This window comes from Lissotriton helveticus, chromosome 2_2 (assembly GCF_964261635.1).
Source record: "Lissotriton helveticus chromosome 2_2, aLisHel1.1, whole genome shotgun sequence".
NCBI classification, from domain to species: Eukaryota; Metazoa; Chordata; class Amphibia; order Caudata; family Salamandridae; genus Lissotriton; species Lissotriton helveticus.
The window spans coordinates 323,207,536-323,235,064 of record NC_136060.1 but is presented as its reverse complement, the minus strand read 5'-3'; the positions used below and the strand labels follow the sequence as shown (position 1 = coordinate 323,235,064).

At 43.5% G+C, this 27,529-nt stretch overlaps 1 protein-coding gene across 3 annotated transcripts in view; it reads right to left on the bottom strand.

Moving 5' to 3' along the window:
* Window positions 1–27,529, bottom strand: part of SLC2A9 (solute carrier family 2 member 9) — a 2,336,117-nt gene that overhangs the window by 991,493 nt on the left and 1,317,095 nt on the right. For all 3 annotated transcript variants that reach the window (XM_078678475.1, XM_078678476.1, XM_078678477.1), the window contains one exon: window positions 17,528–17,660. In XM_078678475.1, the coding sequence (XP_078534601.1) occupies window positions 17,528–17,660 (133 nt within the window). The remainder of the gene's footprint in view (window positions 1–17,527; window positions 17,661–27,529) is intronic.

Here is a 27,529-nt window from a genome sequence, read left to right as displayed (position 1 = left end):
CCGAAGGCTCACCAGAAGGGTCAGTCTACTCAAATACGCGGCACAAGGCCTCATAAAATTCTTTAATTCGAGCGGGGGTCGCTCTTGTTCCTGGAAAGGGAGGGAGGTACGAAGTCGACCCTGGCTCCGGCTCAGCAGAACCGTGCCTTAAGCGCTTTGACTTCTTCTTCATGTGCCTCTTCCCAAAGATCTCAAGTGAGACAAAGAGGACTTTGGGCTCTGGGAGCGGTCCCATAACCTCCTCTTCATCGATCAGGACCAGGACCTTTGTGGTGGATCTCTGGCCGGTGGTCGGCTGTAGGGCTGCAAGGAGCTGCATAGCCAGCTCCCGCAAGGAATTCAGAGTCAAAGCCCAACAGTCCCAGCACAACTTTGAATTGTGGCTGAGCTCAAGACACCAGAGACAGAAGAGGTGGGGGTCGGTAACCAACATCATGCGGTGGCAGGCACCGCATGGGTTTACCACTGTCTTCCTCTAAGACATCCTCGCACACGAAGCTGGAAAAAGTTCAGAATTCAACAAAAAGTTGAGAAAAGGCTTGTCAAAAAGCAACAGAGTGGTAGCTCTTTCCAGATTTGCGTCTAACTGGATGAAAGAAAAGAACTGATGTCCGGGTGCTTTGGTGGCACCTATATAGATACCGTAACATCATAACCGAAGCTACCAAGGCTGTCACACGCAGTCGAATGGGGCCACCCGATGGCACGTGCAAGGGGTATCGCTCAGCAAAAGTTTCCAGATCCAACCAGATGCCTTGGAAATTCAAAGGTAAGGAATCTGCAGCTAGAAGTCTCTATCAGATTGATAATTTGCCCACACAATATTTTGTCTAAATATTTTATCTACACACCGATTCACTCAGTATTTCCAATATCAATCCTCATTCGGAGGATTAATGCCTATGACCTGAGGACCCAAATATCAATCTTATCCAAACAATTGATTTAATCTGTTTCATTTCATAGTACTACCAACCAGTCCTGATAAAGCCCCTTTACAGTATGATATAAGGTTTGCAAAATCAACACTATGGGATGCAGACTGTAATTGATTGGCATTCACTCAAATTTCACTCGAAATATGAGTCAGGGGCAAGATGGCCGCGGACCGAATCACTGAGTGAGAGGCTGGTTCTCTCTCCTCCTCCCTGAAGTCATTTGGGGGTTATGCGGATGCAGAAGGAGAGTTTCTCGGAAATAAAAATAAATGCAATTCAAGCCAAGGAAATACGGAGTTACTACTGTAGATCTATTACAGTTGGAGCGAAGGATCTACATTCGAGTTGCCTCGGTGGCCCGGCTGCTAAAGCACATTACCCTATCTCTGAGGTCTGAGGCTGTGGCAGAGGGTACAAGGGAATCGCTGTTCAGAGAGCTTGAACAGAGAATGCCCTCGCAGATCGAGACGAGAAAGCAGACTGCCAGATCAAAGAACTTGGACACGGACGCCGAGATGGACTCAGTCGCCAAGAAGAGGGAGCTGAGAAGGAAAGAAAAGGAACGTGAGGCCGAAATTAAGGCCGAGCAGAGAGCAGAGCGCCGGGCGATGACTGCAGCAGCCAATGCAGGACGCGCTGAGAAGAAAGCGCTCAGAACGGAGACAGCGGCAAAGGAAATGGCAGCGAAGGAGTCTACCCCTAGAGCAGGAAGAGGGGGTCTAAGGCAGCCTACCTTGGCTGAATCCTTCGGAAGGGATGCGTCAGCAGATAGAAACAAGACCCCAGTCCAAGCCAATGCGGAGGGCAGCAGGACGCCACCGCCACGAGATCCAGCTCTCGGAGAGGCGGTGAAGGAGGCGGCAGAGACAGAACAAGTCGGGCCAGTGCAAGCTCCAAGGGAAGCCGGGACCTGCGCGGGTGAACAAAGGTTGGAGGGCGTTACAGAGCCAGGCACAGGAGCTCTGTTAAATGTGCCTGTTGTCCAGTCTGGAAACGAGCCTGGTAAGGACGTGCCCGCTATTACTGTTATTGCTGTTAATGTGGAGACAAGCGAGGAGTGCGGAGGAGCAGGCCTGGAGGGGGGGGGGACCCGGCATTGGTGTCAAAGAGTCCGTCGTCAGCACAGGGCAAGAACCTAAGTGTCGTATCTGCTGCGATGGAACCTGAGGGCAGCACGATTGGGCCTAATATTCAGGGTATTCAGATTAACACTTTAAGTAACCCTTTTAGCAACAGCGGTTCAGGAATAGTCCCCCTGGGAGAGGACATTCCTATTGACAGTGAACCTCAGAACAGCAATCCCGTGAATACCCCAAGAGACACTTTTAGTCAAACACTGGTAGCCGCAGTCAACCTACACGACGGTCATCCTTGTGTCATGTCCCAGGAAGAGAAAGTAGAGGACCAGAGGGAAGGAGTAGACAGCGCTACGGAATCCCCAGCGGGGAAGGATGTCTACGTCATCGCCAGTGGTTTAAACCTGGATAAAGGAGAGCAGAGCAAGTCACTTCCAAATAATAAAGGACTTGAAGGAGGGTAAAAGTCATCGGCACTGGCACTGGTAGGGGGCTCACTAGATCCAGAGCCAAGGCTACTACCGGGGATTTCAGGAGATGACATTTTTTTTTCACTGATTGAGGAGTCTGTCGAAACAGACAAGGTAATGGATATGCATAGAAACAAGGGAAATTTGTTTGATGCTGAAACAACTGACTTAGAGGCAAGTATAGAAGAGACGGAGGTGTCTACCTCAGAAAAGGGATCCGAGACAGAAATCGAATCTGAGACTAGCCAGACCCGATCCTCCACAGATGATAGTGTTCAGAAACAAACAGTTGTAAGAAGGAAGCAACAGTATACTAGGAAAATGCAAAGTAGGCTTAGTCCCAGGCCTTCCGAAAGGCCTAGTAAACCGGCATGGGACCACGCGGCAACCTTGAGGATGTATCAGGATGAAGGGGGAGCTAGGTCTCGGCATAATGGTCTCCCGAGTTCTCAATCTCAATCTCAATCTCAAGCACAAGGTCAGGGCCCCACCATGGAGATGCTCTATACCACTCTTAGGCAAATGCAGGGAGAAGTGAGGGCCGAAGCTAATAGAGCAAAACGGACAAGTAAGAAAATTGAGGGGTCATTGTGTAAAGTAAACAAGTTGTATGCGGAGATGGCCGGTAGAATGACAGAAGTGGAGGAGAGAACAGGCCAGTTGGAGGACGAGGTTTCACAGTGGAAAGAGTTTAAGACAGCGCAAGAAAAATTCAATGAGGACTTACAATGGAAGGCAGAGGATGCGGAAAATAGGCAGAGGAGGAACAACATAAGGTTTCTAGGGATTCCGGAGGGGGTTGAGGAGCAGAACCCCAGGGCTTATGTGGTTATGCTATTAAGAGAATCATTTCCAGAGATCACTACTTGGAACTGGGACGTCGAGCTACAACGGGCGCATAGATTTCCGTTGACAATCAAGAAGTCTTATGGTGCCCAGAGTGAGAGACCAAGAGCTATGTTGGTATACATAGGAAACTTTCTGGCAAGACAAGAAATTATGGACAATGCTAGGCCACAAGACCGTCGGGCTTTTAAAGGAAATTCTTTCTTCACCCGGCCGGATTTTTGCCATGCCACGGTGGAGAGGAGATGGAGACTGCGACAAATGATAGATCCCTTCCAGAAAGCTGGATGTGAGGCATATCTCCTGTTCCCCGCTAGGCTGAAAGTAACATCAGAGGGCCATGCGAGAATGTTTTTCTCTGAAGTTAAAGCACAGAGCTTCCTGACTGAGATAAAGGAGAAAAGAAGAAAATAGTTAACCCCCCAAAACAAAAAAACAAAAAAAAAAAGAGGGGAAAAAGGGGGGGGGGTCTATGGCTGTAACTGATACGGACTGGAAATGGACTGAATAGGGCTAAAGAGAATCCAAAGAGGTGAAGGGTTATAACACTTTGTATAGGTTTTAGCAGGTTGTAGCTTGGTGGGGTACACTGTTATACTGTTATGTTATGTTTAGTGTAAGGAGTGTAAGGAGTGTAAGGAGCTTCCAGAGGGGACTGGGCGGAGCCTGGTGGATTGATTCTTTAAAAAGTTCCTTGATGTCCTTTTTGCAATTGCATCTATTTTACTGGTAGGGAGGGGGGGGACAGCTTCACTCAAGGGGTTTGGGAACCAGTCATACATAGGTCAGGATTGACCTAGTTGCCTGTGGACAGGGGAGGGGGAAGGGGGGCGCCAGTGAGGGAGAGATAAAACTAATGGTACAAGTAGTTAAGATGAAACAGGTAATACAGATGGTACAAGTAATACAGCAAGCACAGGTGGTACAGGCAGAAGGAGAAGAAGGAGCAAAGACATACCAAACACAGTGGGAAGAATCGAAACAAGTGAACATACACAATGATTCGAATATTTGCAAAAGAAATATAACAGGAGCAAGAGGAAGTAGGGAAAGTTTGTATAGACCTCCATGAGTGCGAGCGTAAAAATTATCACCATGAATGTGTGTGGGTTGAATGACAGATTAAAAAGACAGCGGTTGGCACTGTTGTTAAAAAACACTGGGGCGGATTTTGTTTGTCTACAAGAGACACATGTAGAAGGGAATAGGTTGTTTCTGCTGGAACAATTGGGCCTAAGGGTTCTAGCGCGCTCAAAACAAGGCGCGAGAATTAGAGGAGTGGCTGTATTAACCAAACACGCAGATATCAAAACGAGGAAGAAGTTCGAGGATGAGTGGGGTAGATGTGCCCTGATCGAGTGTTTTATAGGGGAGGAGTGGGTCACTATAGGTTCTGCTTACGGGTCGACCGAGGACGACCCAGAGTTGTTTTTCTTTTTGGATACTGAGTTACCATCCTGGGCGCCATGGGTTATCTTGGCAGGAGATTTTAATATTGACGGGGCCAAGGGGCTAGATATAGATAATACAGGGCAGTATCAGGGAAGGAAGAAGAGAGTGTGCAGGGCATTACAGAGCCTAGCAAGAAACAATGGGATGTTTGATGTGTGGGGGGCTAAGAAACCGTCAGATCCCGGATATACATTCTTCTCAGCACCCCACCGTAAATGTGTCAGGCTAGATTATTTTTTTATCTCCCGGGTACTACTAAGTAATACAGTAATTGAGAGGTTACCGCGTATACTATCAGACCATAACCCGTTAAAATTAACAATAGAAGGAGAAGGGTTTAAGAAGGTGGTAGGGTCATGGACGTTCGAAAGGGGCTTGTTGAAGGATGTTGAGTATATCACATATATGCATGAATGGATTAAACATTTTTGGGATATTAATAGAGGGAGTACCAATACTGGGAATGCCTGGGACGCATTTAAGGCTTGTGTCAGAGGAGAGACGCTTAGCTATTCTATTGCCAAACAGAGGAGGGAAAAAACAGAGAGAGATCGCCTGAACAACGCCCTGATTCTGGCAGAAACGCGCCTCGAGCTAGCTACCATAGACCAGCAGGGACTGACTGAGCGACTGTTAGAAGTAGCAGTAGCCAGGGCAGCGGCCCTCGAAGAGGTGGTGATCAAAGCCGCTAGACTGTACGATGTACAGCGAGAAAGGAGTTACGAGTTTAGCGAAAGAATAGGACGTACGCTAGCTGCACGGTCAAGACAAAGAGTAGCCAAAGGCGAGATCAAGGAAATTAAAGACGGAACAGGCCAGATAATTAAGGATGAGAAAGGAATATCGGAGGTGTTCAGGGTTTACTATAGCAAGTTATATACGGAGGAGTTAAATCGAGATAGGGAGGAAATAGAGCTTTACCTAGAGAACATCCCGGGTAAAGCTCTGGGTGAAGAGGACAGAGAGTACCTAGATAAGGACATAAGTGATGAGGAGATAAACGATGCTATATTGGGGCTACCGAACGGAAAGGCAGCTGGACCCGATCAGATTCCAGGAGAATTTTATAAAGTATTTTTAACTTCAATATTTAAAGAAATAGCAAGAACCTTCAAAGGAGTACAGCAAGGGCAGGCGATCCCAGGTAGTTGGGCGGGAGCAGACATAGTCATTCTATTAAAAAAAGGGAAGGACCCGGCAGAACCAGGATCATACCGACCCATTACATTAATCAACGCTGATACAAAAATATTCTCTAAAATACAGGCAGTCAGACTCGCCAGGGTAATCACTCAATTGGTGAGTGTCAACCAACACAGGTTTATACCTCACAGGGACACGACAACACATGTAAGGAAAATGATTACACTGTTTGATATCCAGGAAGGTGAAGGGAACCCAATGGCCACCCTGTTACTTGACGCCGAGAAAGCATTTGACAGGGTGGCATGGGAGTACTTATGGGCTGTTCTGAGAAGAGGGGGAGTGGGCGAAACTTTTATTAAAGTAATACAAGCTCTTTATACAAACCCAACAGCGTGTGTCAGGATAAATACAGGTCGTACGAAACCCTTCAATATTACCAGGGGCACTAGACAGGGGTGCCCCTGTTCACCATTGTTGTTTGCTATGTATATAGACCCACTGATATATAAATTAGAACAAAATGTACGAATAGAACCACTGATCACTAGGAGGGGAGAGATAAAGGTTCTAGCATACGCAGACGATATAGCGGTTATTACACCCAACCCAACAGAGGCGATAAGGGAAATCGAATCAGAGGCGGAGCAGTTCGGGCGAATGGCTGGATATGCATTAAATAAAAGTAAGACGCAAATTATCAAAAATATACATACAGGCTGCACAGACACACGGGTGGTTAATGAGGGGAAATATTTAGGTATTATTATTACATCAGATCTAGGAAAATTGGTAGAAATTAATATCAACCCTATTATTACAAAAGCGAAGAAAGACCTGGAGAGGGTACATAATTTGCACATGACACTGGTTGGAAGGGTTAACTACGTGAAAATGAACTTGCTCCCAAAAATGCTATACCTGTTTAGAACAATCCCGCTGTTTTTTAGCTTGACTTGATTTAAGAAATTAGAAAATATGATAAATCGTTTCGTTTGGGCTCAAGGGAAGACTAGAAGGGCATTGAAATATATGTCATTACCACACGACAAAGGCGGATGGGCTTTACCAGACCTCAGGATGTACTATTGGGCTGCGGCTTTACAGCAAATGACTTGCTTGTTGGGAGGGACGGGAGGAGAGGGGGAATCACACACAGGGTCGTTAGAAGTGTACGGTTTAATTTTGGGAGATGAAACCAACAATGCTTTCTTAAGATATTCAGAGCCAAGTTACTTCAAGAGAACTAGGTTTAAGACACTAGAAGCTGCTGATAAAATCTGGAAGGCATATAAGAAAAGCTTCGGTTTGGGGAGACTCCATGGACATACAAGACTAGTGGGGGACCCAACGCTACCTTCGGATATTTTTTCTGATGCAATTTTCAAAGAATGGGTTGGACAAGGTATTAGAAACATGGGAGACTTAATGGGGGAATCAGGGGTACGACCATTCACGGAGCTTCAACAGGAATTCGGGGTCAGCAATAGGACTTTCTTCAAGTACTTACAAGTAAGAAGCTTTCTAGGTAATAAACGTGGTGGCCAGGCGGGATTTAAGGGGAACCCAATACTACAGATGATCGAGGCAGAGCGGCTATGCACAATTAAACGGCTGTACGCAGAATTGATAGATCACAGAGGGGATGACTTAGTGAAATATGAGACTAAATGGATGGATTCGTAAACAGAAAGGTTTGAGGGTGGATGCACAGCTATTTGATCTTAGTTACTCCTTGTTAGGTTCTCCGTGGGTGGCGTTAATACCTCGTAAAACGCCTGCTAATACTAATAAGAATGTGATGCCAGTGGGTCACTGGGACCATCCCCGTGGGAACACTATTCACTCCTCCTAATGACAGAGGATTCCACACAGTTCGTTCAGTTTCTACTTTCTTTTATTTATCACTGTTCATATTTTTGTAGATATTCATCAAGATATATTTTGTGTCATATAACTTCATATCATTCATCATTTAGGACATCATCATGATACATAACATCCTCGTTTGGGGCATCATTATGGTATATAGCATCCAATGCATTTCGGGCTGCTTATAGAGCCCTTCATCAGGAAATAACGCTGTAAAGATGAAAATAAAATAAAATATTGCTACAATATGCGTTACGACGTGTGTTGTTAATACATTCCAATAGCATTTCACTACAGTTCAAGGTATCACATATAACATTTCCCAGGAACGTGACCGATAACTTACATGCCTGTCTGTGTCTTTTGCGGGTTTTTGAAGTTTATATTGACTGGTAGGTTTCTAAAAGAAAATAGCGCAAATCAAATGTTGACCAAAAAAATTAAACCTGGTGCACCCATTTCTACAAACTAAATAAAGCTGTTGTGGCATAGACTAACCTGTTTTTTGTCAAAGATTCAAGACGCCATGAACGCGGCTTCTGTGTTGCATAATCGTCTTGGATTGCAAGTTTGTAACCGTTACGGTGATCAGACCTGCTAGCGGTCATGTGACCTGATGAAACTGAAAAAAGACTATAGGCCGGCCGGTCTAAGGAGATTTTCATGTTATTTTAAAGCGTTTCTAAGTTCGATATACTTAGTAAGTACTTATACCCATCTAATAAAGATGGGTAGTGTGGTAAGAAATATTTTGGGAAATGTTTTGAAAACTAGCGCTGCTTATATCAGTATCGAACCGAAATGCTTAAAAAGATCATTATTGGTTTAGACAGCGCTGAAGGCGATGCGCTAGGTGTCAACTGAGTTGGAATGTGTAATAAAACGCATTCAATATGAAAGATGCTGTATAAAGACAATGTAAACAAAAAATATAAAAACAACACAGGGGTTACCAATCTAAAGCACTGAAGCAAATTTACATGTCGTATTTTACAGATAACATGAGAATTCGATTCTTTCGTTGAGTCCAAAAGGTTTTTGGGTACATAGTCTGTAAATCCATGAGTTCTCTCTTTGGAGTAGATATTTCGTGTTGTCTCTGCCTTCTATTTTATTGATATTTTCCAAGATCAAGAATTTTTGTTGTGCAATACTATGTTTGGATTCCATAAAGTGTGTCGCAACTGTGGATTTCACATTTTTCAGGCGTATGTTCGATTTATGTTCTGTAATTCTTGTTTTGATTCGACGCTCCGTCTATCCAATGTATATTTTGCCGCACGGGCATTTAAGGGCATATATGACATTTGTTGAGTCACATGTAGCATTCACTCTTAATTTTATTTCCTGGCCTTTCATGGGATGGTTTATTTTGTTGCCTCTGATGACGTTATTACAATGGCCACAGTTGTGGCAAGGTTTAGTACCATTGTAGATTTCTGTTGTGGAAATTTGTGGTTGGAGCATTTCACCTATATTTTTTGTTCTGGTGAACGCAAATAAAGGGGGATCATTGAAACAGTTGTTAAAGTCAGGTTCCAGAGTGAGCATTGGCCAATGTTTCATTATGATGTTTTTGAATTTCTGACTTGATGTTGAATATTTCGATATTGCAACTATCCTGGTTTGCTCCTTTGAATGACTGGGTTGTAGTAATGAGTTTCTGTCTCTTAGTGCCAATTTATGTTTCGATTCCTCCAGAATGTGTTCGGGATAACCTCTTTGTTTAAATTTCTTTTCCATCTCAGATATCCTTTTTTGCAACGTGGTGGGTTCAGATGTGATTCTTTTGATTCTTGCCATCTGGGAGAAAGGTAGAAATCTTTTAAGGTTATGTTCATGAAAGCTGCCATAGTGGAGCATGTTGTTACGATCCGTGCTTTTGATATGCAGGTCAGTTTCCAATCCTTTAGGTGTACGGTTTACTTTGACATCTAGGAAGGTAATAGTGGTATTAGACATTTCCCAAGTTAGCTGAATTCTTTCATCAATTTGATTGAATTTTGTTAACACTTCATGTAATTTTTCTTTTGAACTTGACCAGATAATGAAAATATCATCGATGTAGCGAATAAAGAGTTTAAGATTGTCGCTCCATTCTTTTTTGGACAAAATATGTTTTTCCTCATAGAACTTCATAAAAAGGTTCGCATAGACCGGCGCTGCAGAATTGCCCATGGCAGTGCCAACTAGTTGTAGGTACCAGCTATCCTTGTATCTAAAATAACTTTGATATAAGGAAAAGAGCACGCGGTAAAATGAGCAACTATGAAGAAATATCGAGAAGCACAGAGGCCAGGGCCTCAACTTTTGCATTCAAACCGGAGGAGGCAGATAGAATCTATGGTCTAATCAGGGAGGAACTCACACAGGAGTCCAACATACGCACTAAGGAGCAAAATGTACGACAGTTAATATACTTATTCAAAAGGAAGATTAATCAACAAATGCATGCGAGTACATTAGTGAAATATCATAAAAACCAACGCATACCCCGGGGTCTAAGGATTGCCCTTAAACCTTCCCTTTGTAAAAATTCCAAGAAGTTCCAAGACCGGTGGTACGAAATTCTAAACAAGTGTTCACTTGATCTTATTCTCCTGATAATAGAGGAGTTATCAGAGATACTGGAAGAACTAACCAAAGAGATAGCTGAAACTCAAAATGAACTATCCAATGCAATGACTGAGGAGGAATTATCCAAAATATTGGAAGATATAAGTATACAAATGGAAAAACATACCAGAGACATAAATGAAAGAAAAATCCGTAAATATAAAAGGGATACACTTGACTACCGTTTAGGAGAGGTTTATACCTGGGCTGAAATTTACTCGAGAAAGAGAGCCAACAAACCATACACATCACAGACAGATACGTCCTCTTCGGAAGGTGACTCGACACAGAGAAGAAAACAACCACCGACAAGCAAAACTACTGAACAGCCTACAACCAGTAAACAACAACCAACAACTCACATGGATGTAAACCAAAGTACACAACCGACTGTCCCCATACAAACTCAGCAGAGCCATTTTTTAGAACAAGGCCAATCACAAAGAGGCGAACCAGGCGGGGACAAAACAAAGGAACAAGAAAAGGAGAAGGAAAAAGAAGCACCAGTAACAAGGAGAAAAACTTTGAAGACAACTTAGTTATCAACATAAGTAGGCATCCATTAAGCCAACATGAAGAACAGTTGTTACAAAAGGGTACATCTTATGTTCCAACTCATACCACAGATGACCTGGAATTAGAAGTTAGTTTTTTTAAACTAACACGGAAGTTACGTTTGAGACATTTCTTTGACAACATATTACCAAAATCAACCTCACAAGAAACAGACCAATTACAAGGATTACGCCCTAGCAGTTCTTTCCAAGCACCCACCAGTCACAAAACCATTGATATATTTGAGAAGATGGTTAAACAGGATTTAACTAAAATTAAACATCGACGACATACACAGAGGAATATCACACAGAAAGATATGGATACCCTCAGGAAATTATCAAACAACGAAAAAATCATCTGCACTAAAGCTGACAAGGGCGGTGCAATTGTTATAATGGATCGAGACAAATATGAACAGAAGGTACTAGAGCACGTGAATGACACGAATACGTACATGAGACTCCAACAGAATCCAACTATGGAGTTTGCAAATAACCTCAAAACTATTGTAGACAAAGCACATGAAATGGGTGTAATAAATCCTAGAACAAAAAAATTCTTACTAAAAGAGAACCCAAAAAGTCCAACCTTGAATATGGTGCCCAAAATTCACAAAAATTTAATGGATCCACCACTAAGACCAATCGTATCAACCAGGCATAGCTTACATGAGCCCGTAGGTCAACTACTTGATAAATATCTTCAGCCCTCAGTGAGAAAAATGACCACATATATAAAGGATACGACGGAATTCATTGTCAAATTGGATACAATCAAATTTGAACCAGAGGAACAAATAATACTATGCACAGCGGATATAAGATCACTGTACACAAGCATACCCCACTCCATGGGGATAGAAGCAATAGAAGACGCTCTCCTGAATACCAACTTGGATGTGAACTTTCAAACCTTTCTAATGGAGCTAATGCTCTTTTCCTTATATCAAAGTTATTTTAGATACAAGGATAGCTGGTACCTACAACTAGTTGGCACTGCCATGGGCAATTCTGCAGCGCCGGTCTATGCGAACCTTTTTATGAAGTTCTATGAGGAAAAACATATTTTGTCCAAAAAAGAATGGAGCGACAATCTTAAACTCTTTATTCGCTACATCGATGATATTTTCATTATCTGGTCAAGTTCAAAAGAAAAATTACATGAAGTGTTAACAAAATTCAATCAAATTGATGAAAGAATTCAGCTAACTTGGGAAATGTCTAATACCACTATTACCTTCCTAGATGTCAAAGTAAACCGTACACCTAAAGGATTGGAAACTGACCTGCATATCAAAAGCACGGATCGTAACAACATGCTCCACTATGGCAGCTTTCATGAACATAACCTTAAAAGATTTCTACCTTTCTCCCAGATGGCAAGAATCAAAAGAATCACATCTGAACCCACCACGTTGCAAAAAAGGATATCTGAGATGGAAAAGAAATTTAAACAAAGAGGTTATCCCGAACACATTCTGGAGGAATCGAAACATAAATTGGCACTAAGAGACAGAAACTCATTACTACAACCCAGTCATTCAAAGGAGCAAACCAGGATAGTTGCAATATCGAAATATTCAACATCAAGTCAGAAATTCAAAAACATCATAATGAAACATTGGCCAATGCTCACTCTGGAACCTGACTTTAACAACTGTTTCAAAGATCCCCCTTTATTTGCGTTCACCAGAACAAAAAATATAGGTGAAATGCTCCAACCACAAATTTCCACAACAGAAATCTACAATGGTACTAAACCTTGCCACAACTGTGGCCATTGTAATAACGTCATCAGAGGCAACAAAATAAACCATCCCATGAAAGGCCAGGAAATAAAATTAAGAGTGAATGCTACATGTGACTCAAATTATACATTGGAAAGACGGAGCGTCGAATCAAAACAAGAATTACAGAACATAAATCGAACATACGCCTGAAAAATGTGAAATCCACAGTTGCGACACACTTTATGGAATCCAAACATAGTATTGCACAACTAAAATTCTTGATCTTGGAAAATATCAATAAAATAGAAGGCAGAGACAACACGAAATATCTACTCCAAAGAGAGAACTCATGGATTTACAGACTATGTACCCAAAAACCTTTTGGACTCAACGAAAGAATCGAATTCTCATGTTATCTGTAAAATACAACATGTAAATTTGCTTCAGTGCTTTAGATTGGTAACCCCTGTGTTGTTTTTATATTTTTTGTTTACATTGTCTTTATACAGCATCTTTCATATTGAATGCGTTTTATTACACATTCCAACTCAGTTGACACCTAGCGCATCGCCTTCAGCGCTGTCTAAACCAATAATGATCTTTTTAAGCATTTCGGTTCGATACTGATATAAGCAGCGCTAGTTTTCAAAACATTTCCCAAAATATTTCTTACCACACTACCCATCTTTATTAGATGGGTCTAAGTACTTACTAAGTATATCGAACTTAGAAACGCTTTAAAATAACATGAAAATCTCCTTAGACCGGCCGGCCTATAGTCTTTTTTCAGTTTCATCAGGTCACATGACCGCTAGCAGGTCTGATCACCGTAACGGTTACAAACTTGCAATCCAAGACGATTATGCAACACAGAAGCCGCGTTCATGGCGTCTTGAATCTTTGACAAAAAACAGGTTAGTCTATGCCACAACAGCTTTATTTAGTTTGTAGAAATGGGTGCACCAGGTTTAATTTTTTTGGTCACCATTTGATTTGCGCTATTTTCTTTTAGAAACCTACCAGTCAATATAAACTTCAAAAACCCGCAAAAGACACAGACAGGCATGTAAGTTATCGGTCACGTTCCTGGGAAATGTTATATGTGATACCTTGAACTGTAGTGAAATGCTATTGGAATGTATTAACAACACACGTCGTAACGCATATTGTAGCAATATTTTATTTTATTTTCATCTTTACAGCGTTATTCCCTGATGAAGGGCTCTATAAGCAGCCCGAAATGCATTGGATGCTATATACCATAATGATGCCCCAAACGAGGATGTTATGTATCATGATGATGTCCTAAATGATGAATGATATGAAGTTATATGACACAAAATATATCTTGATGAATATCTACAAAAATATGAACAGTGATAAATAAAAGAAAGTAGAAACTGAACGAACTGTGTGGAATCCTCTGTCATTAGGAGGAGTGAATAGTGTTCCCACGGGGATGGTCCCAGTGACCCACTGGCATCACATTCTTATTACTAAATGGATGGAGGCATTAGGAATTCCAGAGGGGACATTCTCAAAATCACTAACTTTAGGGCACGAGACCTTATGCTCGGCGTCACTAAAAGCACAACATTATAAAACTCTGTATAGACTTTACTACACCCCAGCTAGGATTGCGCAGTGGGGAGGAACACAGGGGGTAAGGTGCCCGAGATGTGATAGCGCAGAGGCAGACATAATTCATATGTTCGCAGGATGCCCAATCCTTTCACCACTCATAAATAGCATCGAAATGTTCTGTGATAAATCTTTGGCCTTTAAAGTGAAACTGACACCCGATGTAATAATATTAGGCCTAGAGGATTGTAACGTACAACAACATATGGCAGGAGGCTTCATATTTGTGGCAATGGCCGTGCTACGTCTCTGCATAGCGGCTGCATGGAAAGACAAACTGGCCCCTCCATTCCAGCAGTGGTTGGCTAGGCTATTGCATATGCATAATCTTGAGAAAGCCATCTACGCGAGAAAGGGGAAAAAAAGGAGAGCACTTGGGCTACAGTTGTGGAAACCGATTGCCGATTGGAAAGATAGGATGTTAAATGTATAAGGGGGCAATGTAAGATAGCTGGCCCTGAAGAAGTGGGTTCTGGTTCCTTTCTCTTTTCTTTCCTTGGTGGGCAGTCAGAGTTTTGGGTTTATGGACTGATATACTTAATGTTAATGGTATGGCTAATGTCTATTTCCTTCTTTCCCAAATGCCTAATGTCTTAGTTGGTATGTCTAATCTGGATTCCTTCCTTTTTTTATTTTTTGTTATTTTATATCATATTTTGTAAGAAACGAAATTAATGTATTATGTACCATCTGTAAATGGCAAATGAGAAATGACAGTCATTGTCTGGCGCGGGGAGGGGGGTAAAATTGTTGTAAAATGTTAATTAAAAAAAAAAAAACAAAAAAAAAAAACGAAATATGAGTCAGATTTGAAAATTGTACTGTGAATTCTTCTATATTGTTTCAGCTGTGTTTTCTTACAAATACACCTAGCCCACTTTTACTCACTTATGTTTCCTGTACCGTTCACTGGCACACTCAACATACAACAACTGAGACATATGTTTTGGATTTGGTTCCTTCTATTATGTGATACTAAAGGTTATTACATTCAGATATTTTAATGTATGCTGATTGTTGAAGCTGAGGGAGCTTATGTGTATGGCTTCCTCAGAGGGAACCATTTTTGTCCCAGAATATTGTTTACCCAGGTTACTACAAATACAGTCAGGATTTTCCATATTTAGTTCTGGGGGCCATACATAGCGACAAAGGTTTTGGAAATTCACAGTAGCAAATATGACTGGGAAAATGTTCATGTATTGATGAATTTCACTTGAAATTGCCTTCATATATGGTATTCATTATGAGAAGCAGATTCAATTTTACTATTCTTTGATTCAACAAGTCCATAAGAATTATAACATGAATAAATGACAAGTGAATATAGAATAATTTCTAGTATTTTATTTTTGCATTGGAAATTTTCTTCAATGTCTCTAGACTTGTCTCTTCTCCCTCTGAATTGATTTCAGTACAACTCGGCTTCTTTGGCCTTAAGTTTGAAAATTCCCATTGCAACTCCTTGCAGTTCTCTGTTTATTGAGTAGGCCCTTATTGCTGGGACTGTCCCAGGATAGTGAGTTACCCAGGACAGTCTCCTACTTGCCACGACCATCCCAGCAAAAACGGTAGCGTTGGTAACTACGAGTTTACATTTATCCCTCGCAAACACCTCATAGAATTTATTTTCCGTACTAACTTATGATGAAGTTGAGGACATTTTAGGCAAGAGACATCTAAAATGAAGCCATTTGAGGATTACCAAACCGTGGGCAGATTTACAAAGCCCTTGCGAAAACTTTATGCCGCCTTTGCATCACTTCTGTGATGCAGTGACGTCGTAAGCAATGTGCCACGTTGCAACATATTTACAACATGACCCATCTATGGAGATGGGTCACGTTGTAAAGCCCTGTGCTACATTATACCTGCGTCAGGTATAATGTATGCAGGGTGGGCGTTCTGATGCAAGAAAGCCTCGTTAAAAATGACACAGTGAAATCTAATAGATTTCACTGCGTCACATTTACGATGCCACTGCATGAAAACCTTGCGCCTGCTTGAAGCAGGCGTAAGGAGTGACGCAGCATGATAGGAATAGGCATTCCTGTCCATTGCAAGAGTTGCGTCGTGCTTGCAACACGACCCCAGTAATGCGCTGCCTTTCCTGCCAAAAGATGCGTCACGCATCTGTCTATCCTTGTGCCATGGTGCACCGCATTGTAAATGCGACGTATCCTTGGTGGCGCAAGGCTTTTTTTCCGTCACACAATTTTACTGATGCATCTCTGCTAATATGCAGAGATGCGCCAGTTCTTGTAAATCTGCCCCCCAGTGTTTTACGCCTGAAGCGGGACTGTGGACATTCTTGTCTTTATCTCATTTATCTGTCTATACTTCTCCTTCCTAATAATATCCGCTGATCCCACCAATAAAGAAAATGTTTTATGTTACTGACCCTCAAAATGCCACCAAGCAAAATTTTCATAATTTCTTGTTAAACTCTCCTTTAATGCAAATCAACTACATTACTCTTCCAATGTGAAAGCAGCACAGATTATTATCATGCACGACGCCATGTTGACCGAGTTTTATGTTCAGCGGTGCAGTGATTACAGAGCACAGACATACATTACAATATGCTCGGTTCATTACACACTCAGTAGGAGCTCAAGTTCTGTGTCGGAAAGTAATACAGCAGCATCCTTATTACTGCATTCTTGTTTTCAAATTGTCTCAAGCCCGGGGAATACATTTCAAAGCACAACTTATAGTTTGAAGACATATGTGTTATTTATTCACTCAATTTGTCATAAATGTAGGCCAAGCACAAGGTCTTTTAAACATTCAAGGAAGTTTCAATCTGAGTTATAATTTTATTCTTAAAGGGGTCATACCCCCTAGACATCAAACAAATAGACGTTCTAGAATGCCTATTGTCGGTGGTTGTAAGCGATATAGGGCTGGCAGGAGAGATTTCTGGATGGCCCTTTAAGCAAGAGAAAAATAGTATTGGGTATCTATTAACCCTCCATGACAATGCTAACACCACCTTAAGTAAAGACAAAACCCATTGTACACCAAGATCACCTTTCCATGCATATGGCAATCTTGCATCTGTTTTAAACCACAGAAAATCTTTAGTAAATCAGACTTATACTACAATGGGTATGCTGTTGTCTATTAGCCAGCAGCAATACAATACTAACGTAATTTGCATTAATGTTTTAATTATTCACTTACCTTTCTCTGCTCTCGCTCTATCCTGTTTCTCAAGCAGCAAATAACGTGGACTTTCAGGAAGAAATGGCAAAATTGCCAGTTGTAGCAATGCAGGAACTGCGATTAGCCCAAATAAACATGGCCACAGAGATTCCTTCAAAGGAAAGAAACATTTGAATATTTATGGAAATCTGAAATTAAATTCAAAGCAATTTTGCACTGTGTACATTTATGTATACATAATTATTCAAAACATATTTTGATGGCCTGATTTACAATTTTGCAGACCTTTTCTCAAATCCCTGATGTAGCTGAGAGAGACATCCCCTTTACCGCACTGGCAGTGTCCAGTTCTCCAAATCTAGAATTTCATATTTACTTTTTGAGTTCGTTTAACGTGATGGATCCCCCATATGCACGGCGTTGTGTCTTAACATGGCGGCATGCAAAGTATAAAATACGACACACCGGGAGTTCTCCTCTGTCAGGCACATTTTCACGAATTTCAGTGCAAGACTGCAAGTTTCAGAGGGTGGTCCTGCACAAGGAACTATTGCGCTGTTATCAAACTGATCAAAAAGTTGCCAAAAAACATTGGGATTCTGTACAGAGTGCTCTTGAATCCTCAGTAAAACCTGTATTTACATTTAAAAGAATCAAAGACAGCTGTGATTTGGTGGTTAGGTCTATGTAAACTATGAAAAATACCACCACCCATCCAACAGAATGGAGACTTACTTTGCTAACTGGGCGTTTGAAATGTGCTAGCAAATGTAGTGGATGTGCTTTCTGTACTGAAGCACAATCTCTAAACACGATCAGAGCCAGTTGCAATGGGTTACTAATTTTATTTCATCGAATGGCATCTTTGCAATAAGGTGTCCATGCCGAAACATTAATATTGGGAAAGTATATCAAAAAGTTGAAACACAAATCACAAAACAGGATAAGATGCAATACCGCAGGAGTACTACAAAGAATTCAGACACACACTGAATGAAATGTTGTTGATCAGATTGTGCTTAACCGTGGTGGGGTTGTGCACAATCCGCTCAACAACTTGCCAATTAGGCAGAATTATAACTATGTTCCTCAATTGTGCTACTGAACATCGATCCCAGATTACTGTGGTACAATAATATCAAGAAAAAATATTGAGTGACAAAATATTGAAAGGTAAGTGCATAAAGGGAAGTATAGATTCACTATTCTTACCTCCACATCTTAAACTATCAATTCGACTTACCAAAATATACCCTTTGCCATGCCTAAAAATCCTTTTTTTAATAAATACAAGTGACCCCTAGGGTAGGCCCAAAACAGCCCCTGTATAACAGCATTGTATTTAAAAAGTTGGACATGTACTTTTCCGTTACACATGTCCTGGTAGTGAAAATCTCACAAGTGTGTTATTCATTAATGCGTGGCCTATCTCTCCCTTAGGATAACATTGGGCTACCTTATTACATTTAATATGTTACCTTTTGTTTAAGAGCAGGTAGAAAAGTCATGTTTGGTGTATAGGGAATTGTAATTTAAAATCATCTTTGATGGTAAAGTCAGATTTTAAGTCGGAATTCTAAAAATGCCACTTTAAGAAAGTTAGTATTTTCTTGGCAACTAACCATTTGGTGGCCAGTAGCCTTTTCTGGGGCACATGACAATATGTTGTTGGAAATTGGCCTCTATGTATTCTTTGCAGACATAGAGAAAATGGGTGTTGGCAGGATAGGGGTGCGCACATCCCCACTTGCACTTTAAATACTCTGCCCCAACTCACACAAAGAACTTCACACTAGCCAAATGTGGATGGTAAATAACTGGGACCAGGGTAGGGAAGCAGGAAATTACAGACATATTGGGGAAGGGGAGACGTCAGAAGCATCTCCCACTTCAAAGCTTGCACCATGTATGAAACTAGCCCTCTCAGAGCCATTCTTCAGTACACTCCTAGACCTGTAGACACTACAGAAGAAGGACCACTGAGCAGCCACAGGACTGTCCTGCTGACTGAGTCCTGCCCTGCTGTCTGAGAAGGAAGACTGGATCTGCTCCCTTCACCACAGGCTACCACAGTGACTCTAACAAAGGGATAGTTAGCTGGACAACTGTTCTGAGCTACATGAACACACCAAGCTCCAGAAGCCTTGCTGCAATTGCCTAGCTTACCTACTGTACTAGACCTGCCTGATTCTTCAAATAGACATGCCTCTGCAGGAGTAAGTTCCTGGTCCCCAAGAGGTGCCTCCCAGGTCTTAGATCTTTGGTGTGGCATCAGTTGATCTGTTCCATGAAGAAAAGGAGAACTTCTGAAGTCTTAGTCTCTTCGCAACCTCAAATGGGCCCATTCATGCCAAGATCTTGCCACCACACCAACAATGTACACAATTCTTCGCGCTATAGTGGCAGCCAGTGATTACTAGCATTGCAAAATCTACACTCCACGCTACTGCATCGACAGCCCATGGTAACACCAATACAAAGCTCCAGCAATAACCAGCCATGACGCCCAACAGGATCTTCATGCTACATTTACGATCAGATAACGGGAGTGACACTTTGTGCTTTTAGGCGCTCTAGTTACCTTAAACCTTTGAAACAGCCTATCTCATTTTCTACTGATTGGATTTTTGTTGTTTTGGTGTCAACTAATTTAATACATTTTACTCTGTTTCTAAATTGGTGAGGGATTTCCTTGTGTTGCACTTTTACTTTATTACTGTTTCTGTGCTGCATAAGTAATTAACACAATGCCTCTTAGTCTGACTGTTTTTGTGCCAAGCTACCACAGGGTTAAGCACAGGTTAATTTAGTGACTTTTTGTGGTTCACCCTGACAAGGATAGAGACTGTTTGAGGATGGCTCATACCCACCTCAAACAACAACCCAATTTCTCACACTTATCTGTCAATCTTATTTTGTCCTCAATATGTGTTCCTTTGATATTCTGGGGTTGATATTGCCAGTTGCAGGTCCAGTGCAGCAGGTCAGCTAGGCAGCACTTGACCTTTTGTCTAGCCAGCCGTTCCCTCTCCAACGCTGCTGCAGTCACCTTGGCTCCCTAATAAAGCGCCTGCCTTCGCTGTTTTCACCTCCCTGCGGCTGCCAGTTCACCCCTGCTGCCAGGGATTCTCCTAGTTCACCACTGTTGGACTTGTCCCTTTTTGCAGGACAAATAGGGACCCTTGCCTCTAGTCAGGATAAGGGGGTACACTCCTAAAATAACCCCTGCTCACCCCCTTGGTAGCTTGGCATGAGCAGACAGGCTTATCTCAGAGGCAGTGAGTAAAGCATTTGTGAACACATACAGTAATCAAGTGACAACACTACAGATGAAAACTACACAAATTGTATATTAAAAATAAGTATTCTTTTTATAGATTTAAAACAAGACCACAAATGACAAAAATCCACAATACTGTACTTAACATGGTAGAATTAGCTTAGTTCTTAAAATGCGACACTTTGAGTCAATTTACCTTAAGATGCGTAATGCTTCTACAACAAAAGTGTTGCAGGGATGGTGATGAGGTAGTTCCTTACACACAAAGACGGTGATGCGTTGAAGATCTGGTGCAAAGAAACAAAGATGGCGTCTTATTTCTTAATACGGCACGCTCCTCCGATGTTGCAAGATGTCTCGACTCGATACGACACTGCAGCCGCGACACCCCTGTTCAGTGATGCTACGACAGCGGCTGTGAAGGCGGCACGCTTCTCCATGGATGCAAGGCACTTATGCGGTGCAATGCGACAGCTACAGCGGTGATATCCTTGCTCAGTGATGCGACAGCAATTGCTGCGACACGCTTCTTCAATGTTGCAAGACGTTTCCTGTGATGCGGTGCAATGCAACAGCTACATCAGTGACATCTCCATAATGTGACGGCAGCAGCTGCGATGGTGACACGCTCCTTCTTCGTGAGTCGCGCTTCCAGCTCCTTGCGACACGCAGTCCCTCAGAAGCCCCAAAACAGCTGCAGGCACTTCCAACGAACTCTTTGGGAGCTGGTGGTTGAAGTCTGTTGTCCCAGAGACTTCAGCAGGAGGAAAGCTCTTCTCTCAAGCCCTTGGAGATCCTTCACAAGTTGAATAAAGCACACAAAGTTCCTTTCTCCTTTCTTTGACAGTCAGGCACCAACTGCAGGCCAATCCCCAAGCAGCACTTCAGCTTGGAGATAGTCCCTCCTCACTCTCTCTGGTTCCACTCCTCAGCAAAGGTTTCTTCTTGTTGTCCAAAAGTGATCTAATTCTCTGGGGTCTGGGTCCCCTCTTTTATACACAGTTTCTCTTTGTTCTCTGAAGGCAGAGAGGCCTTTGCCTAGTCCAAACCAGTCTGGTCAGTTCTGGAGCACTCTGGCCAGGGACATCAGATGCACCACAGGGGGTGGAGCTGGTATTGTGGAAGGCAGGCACTGCCCTATTCAGGACCCAGGTGCAACCCCTCCCATCCATCTACATGCAGATCTCTCTTTTCAGCCCTGTGCTGACTCACCCTGTCTCCTGGAATCCCCCAGCACCTGTCACTCAAACTCCACACAAGGAATACACAACCTAGAAGAGGCAGGCTTGGATAGTTAGACAAGAAAATAACTCATTTCTAGAAGTGGTATTTTCAAACACAGAGTGTTAAAACCAACTTCACTAAAATATGTATTTTATCATTCTGAGTTCAGGCATACTAAACTCAAATGTCTAGTTCCCTAAGTCAGTTAAGATTATAAAATGTAATAATCTAATCTAACTGCCCATTCTGACCTATGGGGACTAGGTAGCCTTGCAATAGTGAAAAATGAAAATGGCTGTAATTCACTATTAGGACATGCCACACACATCAGGGCGTGTCCTACCTTATACTTACAATGCACCCTGCCCTTGGGCCTACCATAGGGGTGTCTGTCAATGCCGTCTCTTCATCTTGCTTCAAAACCCTGCGCATGCTCCGAAAGATCTTCCGTTGGATCCCCACTGAAACCAGAAAAAACCGTCACCCAGGCCCTTGTCACCAGCCGACTCGACTACGGAACCGCCTTATATGCAGGAACCACAGCCAAACTCCAGACTCGACTCCAACGCATACAGAACGCCTCCGCACGACTCATCCTCGACATCCCTCGCCACAGCCACATATCCGCCCAACTGAGAAACCTGCTCTGGCTCCCCGTCTGCAAGAGGATCACGTTCAGGCTCCTCACCCACGCACACAAAGCGCTACACGACAAAGGCCCGAATACCTCAACAACCGCCTCTCGTTCTGCATCCCCACCCGCCAGCTCCGCTCTGCCAGCCTCGCCACCATCCCACGAATTCGCAGAACCAACACCGGAGGAAGATCCTTCTCCTACCTGGCAGCCAAAACATGGAACTCCCTCCCCACGCACCTACAACTGACTCAGCACCATCTCACCTTCGCATAACACCGTCAAGACCTGGCTATTCGAGCAGTAGCGACACCCCCCTCCCTTCAGCGCCTTGAGACCCTCACGGGTGAGTAGCGCGCTCTATAAATGTATTAATTGATTGATTGATTGATTGATTGACATGAAGAAAAGGGAAGGTGTAGGGATTGGCAAGTGGGTGCACTTGCCCAGTCAACATGGCAGGACCAGACTGCACAACGGCTCTGCAATGGCAGACCTGAGACACACTTTTACAGACTGCTTTTGTGGGTGACACAACCAGTGCTGCAAGCCCACCAGCAGCATTTGGTTTACAAGCCCTGGGCACACTCAGTGCACTGTACTAGTGTCTGACAAGTAAACCAAACCAGCCAATCATGAAATCACCAATTCATTTAACAATTTACAATAGGGAGAGCATATGCACTTCAGAAAAAAATAGAAATGTCTCCTATTTGTCTGGCTTGACTTACTTCACTTTGTCTGGTCAATTCTCCCTAATCTGAAGTGCCAGGATACCCGTAGGGTGACAGCATGCGCTATATAAGTATTAAAATCAATCAATCAACAAGTACCTACCTGTGCCAACTAGAGATCCCCAAATCCAACAGCCACCTAGTTTGCCGTCCCAGGTAATCTCTCCTCCTGGACCCCAGAGTCACTGCATTTAATTCTAAATTTACATTTGGGCTGTCTGTAGTTTTTGGGCACTTTGTAATTGGGCTAGTCTTCCACTGGGGTTGGGTGCACTTCCTTGTTCCCGCAGCTCACTTGCAGCCCGTTCCCTCCTTCTGTTTCCCATAGGCTCCTGTCCCCGCAGGCTTTCTCCTGCTCCAGGCCCTCCTGCGTCCTGGCCAGCCCCTCACACTTCTCAGGAACTCTTATGGAGACCCCTGTGTGACCACGCAGTGGATGTATGCACACAGCGGCCATGCCGCTGACACGCCAAAGGCGCACCAAAGGCAAGCCTGTCTGCGCCCATCCCTACTTGGACCACACCCAGCGCCAGGAACCCTGGCCCTCCAGACCCAGTAGGTACTCCATGTCAGAACTCTGCACCCTGGACCCCAGCCGCAACAACAACTGCTGCCTCACATCTCCTTGCTCCACAGCAGGACCTTTCTCTTGCCTCCACTGCTGGCTCATCTTCACCTCAGTACCAACCACCCTCACAGAAACCCTTGATACGCTGTCCCTGCACAACAGAACCTCTAATGAGCAACTCAGTGCCTCTAGATCAACCCCAAATCACTCTGCAAGCACGTCACCAAAGTCTGGGAAACCATCTCCACTCTTATCCCGACGTGACCTTCATCACTGAGACCTGGCTCACCCCCAGATGGGCCACTGACATCACCATCGCAACACCCAATGGATATAAGATGAAGCACCACGACTGCACCAACAAACAAGGTGGTGGCATTGCCATGATACACAAGGAATCATCACCGTACCACCGCGGACGACAAAACCACACCAATCATGGAGCACCTGAACTTCCAACTCCATACCGACAACAAAATCACCTTCAGAGGCACCCTTTCATACAGACCCCAGGACAACACGTCGGCCTCAGCGATGCCATCACAGAATTCATCACCCTGATCGCCATCGAATCTGAGCACTGCTTCTTCCTGGGAGACCTTAACTTTCACCTGGATGACCCCACTGACACCAATTCCAAAGATCTCCTTGAACTAATGAACAACATCGGCCTCACATAGCTAATCTCAGACCCCATGCACAAAGCAGGAAACAAGCTGGACTCCATCTTCACTGACAACAGAGTCAAATACAGCCACAGCTTGAATCTCACCTGGTCCAATCACTCCATCTTACACTTCACCATCGTTGGTGCCTCATGCACCCCCCAGTCACCACAGCACTCCCTTCCACAGCTGGACCAAGTTTACACAGCACCAATGGAGCAACACCCTCAGCAGCTCCCAGCCGGATGTCTCCAGCAGCCTAGATCAAGCAGTACAGAACATCAGTGCCATGGTCACCAGAGCGACCAATTGAGTCGCCCCCACCAAACCTGCCAAAACACATAGCCCCACCAAATGAGCTTGCTGGTAAACCCCAGAACTCAACGCAGTGAAACGAAGATACAAACAACTGGAAAGAAAATAGCTCTTCAGGAGAAACAACATCAACCAAGCCACCTTCAAGACCACCCTCAACTGCTGCCACCACCAACTCAAAGTCGAGAAAAAGTAGGCCCTGAAACTCTGCATTGAGGCCAGCACCAACCAGACCAAGGTACTCCTCACCATCGTCAGAGAGTTCACTTGCCTACCTGCCACAGAAAACGTGATCCCACCACACAGGAACTCTGCGACAATCTGGCTGACCACTTCCACAACAATCTCTCCACCATATACAGGAACTTCGATCCCCAATCCACCGACCTCATCAGCATCCCCACTCCCATGAATACCGCCGCCGACCACCCGCTCACCTTATGGGTACAAAGCAGAATACCAGACACTACAACCTTAATGAAATCCATCCACTTGGGAGCACCGACCGGACCATGCCCGCACCAACTCTTCAACCTCGTAAACGTCAAGATTAGTCACAGGCTCAAAACCATCCTCAAATCTTTCATCACCACAGTCACCTTTCCTGATGCAAGGAAAATGCATAGGTCAGACCCTATCTCAAGAACCCAACTGCAAACCCCAACGATCTCCAGAACTACAACTGCATCTCACTGCTCCTGTTTCCAGCCACAGTCCTGGTAAAGGCCATTAACCTTGAACCCACCAAACACTTTAAGAGAAACAACCTACCCCACCCCTCTCAATCAGGTTTCAGAGCCAACTGAAACAGCCCTGATAATCACAACTGACGACATCACACACTACTCAACAGAGGAGAATCAGCTGCCCTGATCCTTCTAGACCTCTATGGAGTCTTCGACAAAGGCTCCCACAACACACTCATCGGCCGACTACAACAGATCTGATCCAAAGATGACAATCTTAGTGGGATGGTATAGTTCCCACATGGGGCACACACTGAGTGTCCGACTCACTACCTTCACCTCACAGCCCAAGCTCACCATCTGCGGTGTGCTTCAAGGTTCATCCCTCAGCCCTACCCTCTTCAACATCTACATGACTCCATTATCAGACATAGAGCCCACAACATTAACAGCATCTCCTATGCTGATGACACCCTGCTCGTCCTCTCACTCTCAGCAGGTCCCACCACATCAAAAGCTAACTTCCACAACTGCATGAGGAGTGTCACAAACTGAATGAAAGACAATTGCCTAAAGATCAACATGGATAAGACTGAAGTGCTGATCTTTGGCAGACACACCGCTCTCCGAAGTCATCAGAACTCAGCCCAGTACCTACGCCTGAAGACCATGCCTGCAACCTTGGCATCATCATAGACAGTGGACTCTCCATGAAATGACAGATCAATGCTGTCTTCTAATACTGCTTCCTCATACTCCAAACGCTCTGCAGAATCTTCAAGTGGCTACCCATCAACACCAGGAAAACAGTGCCGCAGGCCCTCATCACCAGCCTGCTCGACAATGGAGAGGGACTCTTTGCCGGAAGCATCAACAAACTCATGAGAAGACTCAAGATGATCCAGAACACAGCAGCTAGACTAATACTCAACCTGACCAAAAGGGGCCCACATCACTCAGCACCTGAGAGCCCTTCACTGGCTCCACGTCCAACAGAGATGCCATTTCAGGCTTGTGACACATGCCTACAAAACCCTCAATGACCAAGGACCTGCATACATGCATTACTGCCTGAATTTCCACCTACCACCCAGAAAGCGCTGCTTGACCTAACTCACCCTCAACCAGACACCATTGCTGCTGTGCCAGGGGATATTTATCCTCCCACCTTGCCGCTTAAGCCTGGAACGCTCTCCCCCTCCACCTCGAAACCGCTCCATCTCTGACAGACTTTAGGAAGAGAATCAAGACCTCGCTCTTAGGCTTAACGCCTGCAGCACTGGGATACCCTCACGGGTGATAAGCAGGGTTTACAAAAACGGATTGATTGATTGATTTTTAAGGTGCACATGCGATTATCTCAATCCAGGATATTAAATGGATTGATTGTGCCTAATTTTCGAAATTTGGGCTTAATGAATCATAGGCTTTGCCATCTAACACTGACTGACTACATCGCTTTATTTTCTTATATGCAGCTTGAACTGATGTTGCTTTAGGCTTCGATAAGAAAATAGCCCGCCACTGGATGATAATGGCCCTTTTTACTTCTGTATTAGTTTTGCGGGCTTTGACTATCTGTGTTCTATAACCTTAGTTTCAGTACTCAATCATTGATTCATGTATTGTTAAGACCATTGTCCATACACTTTGGCACACATTTCATTGTTCGCTGATTGTTTCATTAAACTATTATCTGTTTCACGGTCTATTTTTGGCCTGTTTTAGTACCACGTAGGCCTTTTTATTGTGTATATTATGTTTTATTGCATGCAATATTGTACCTTTGTTTCTAATAGGGTGTAAAAGCGTGGATTCACAACCTCAATATTCATCTGGAAATCCATTTTATTCTATTCAGACTCTACTTTCTATGCTCATTGTGCTCAGGACTTTTAGTATCAATATGTTATA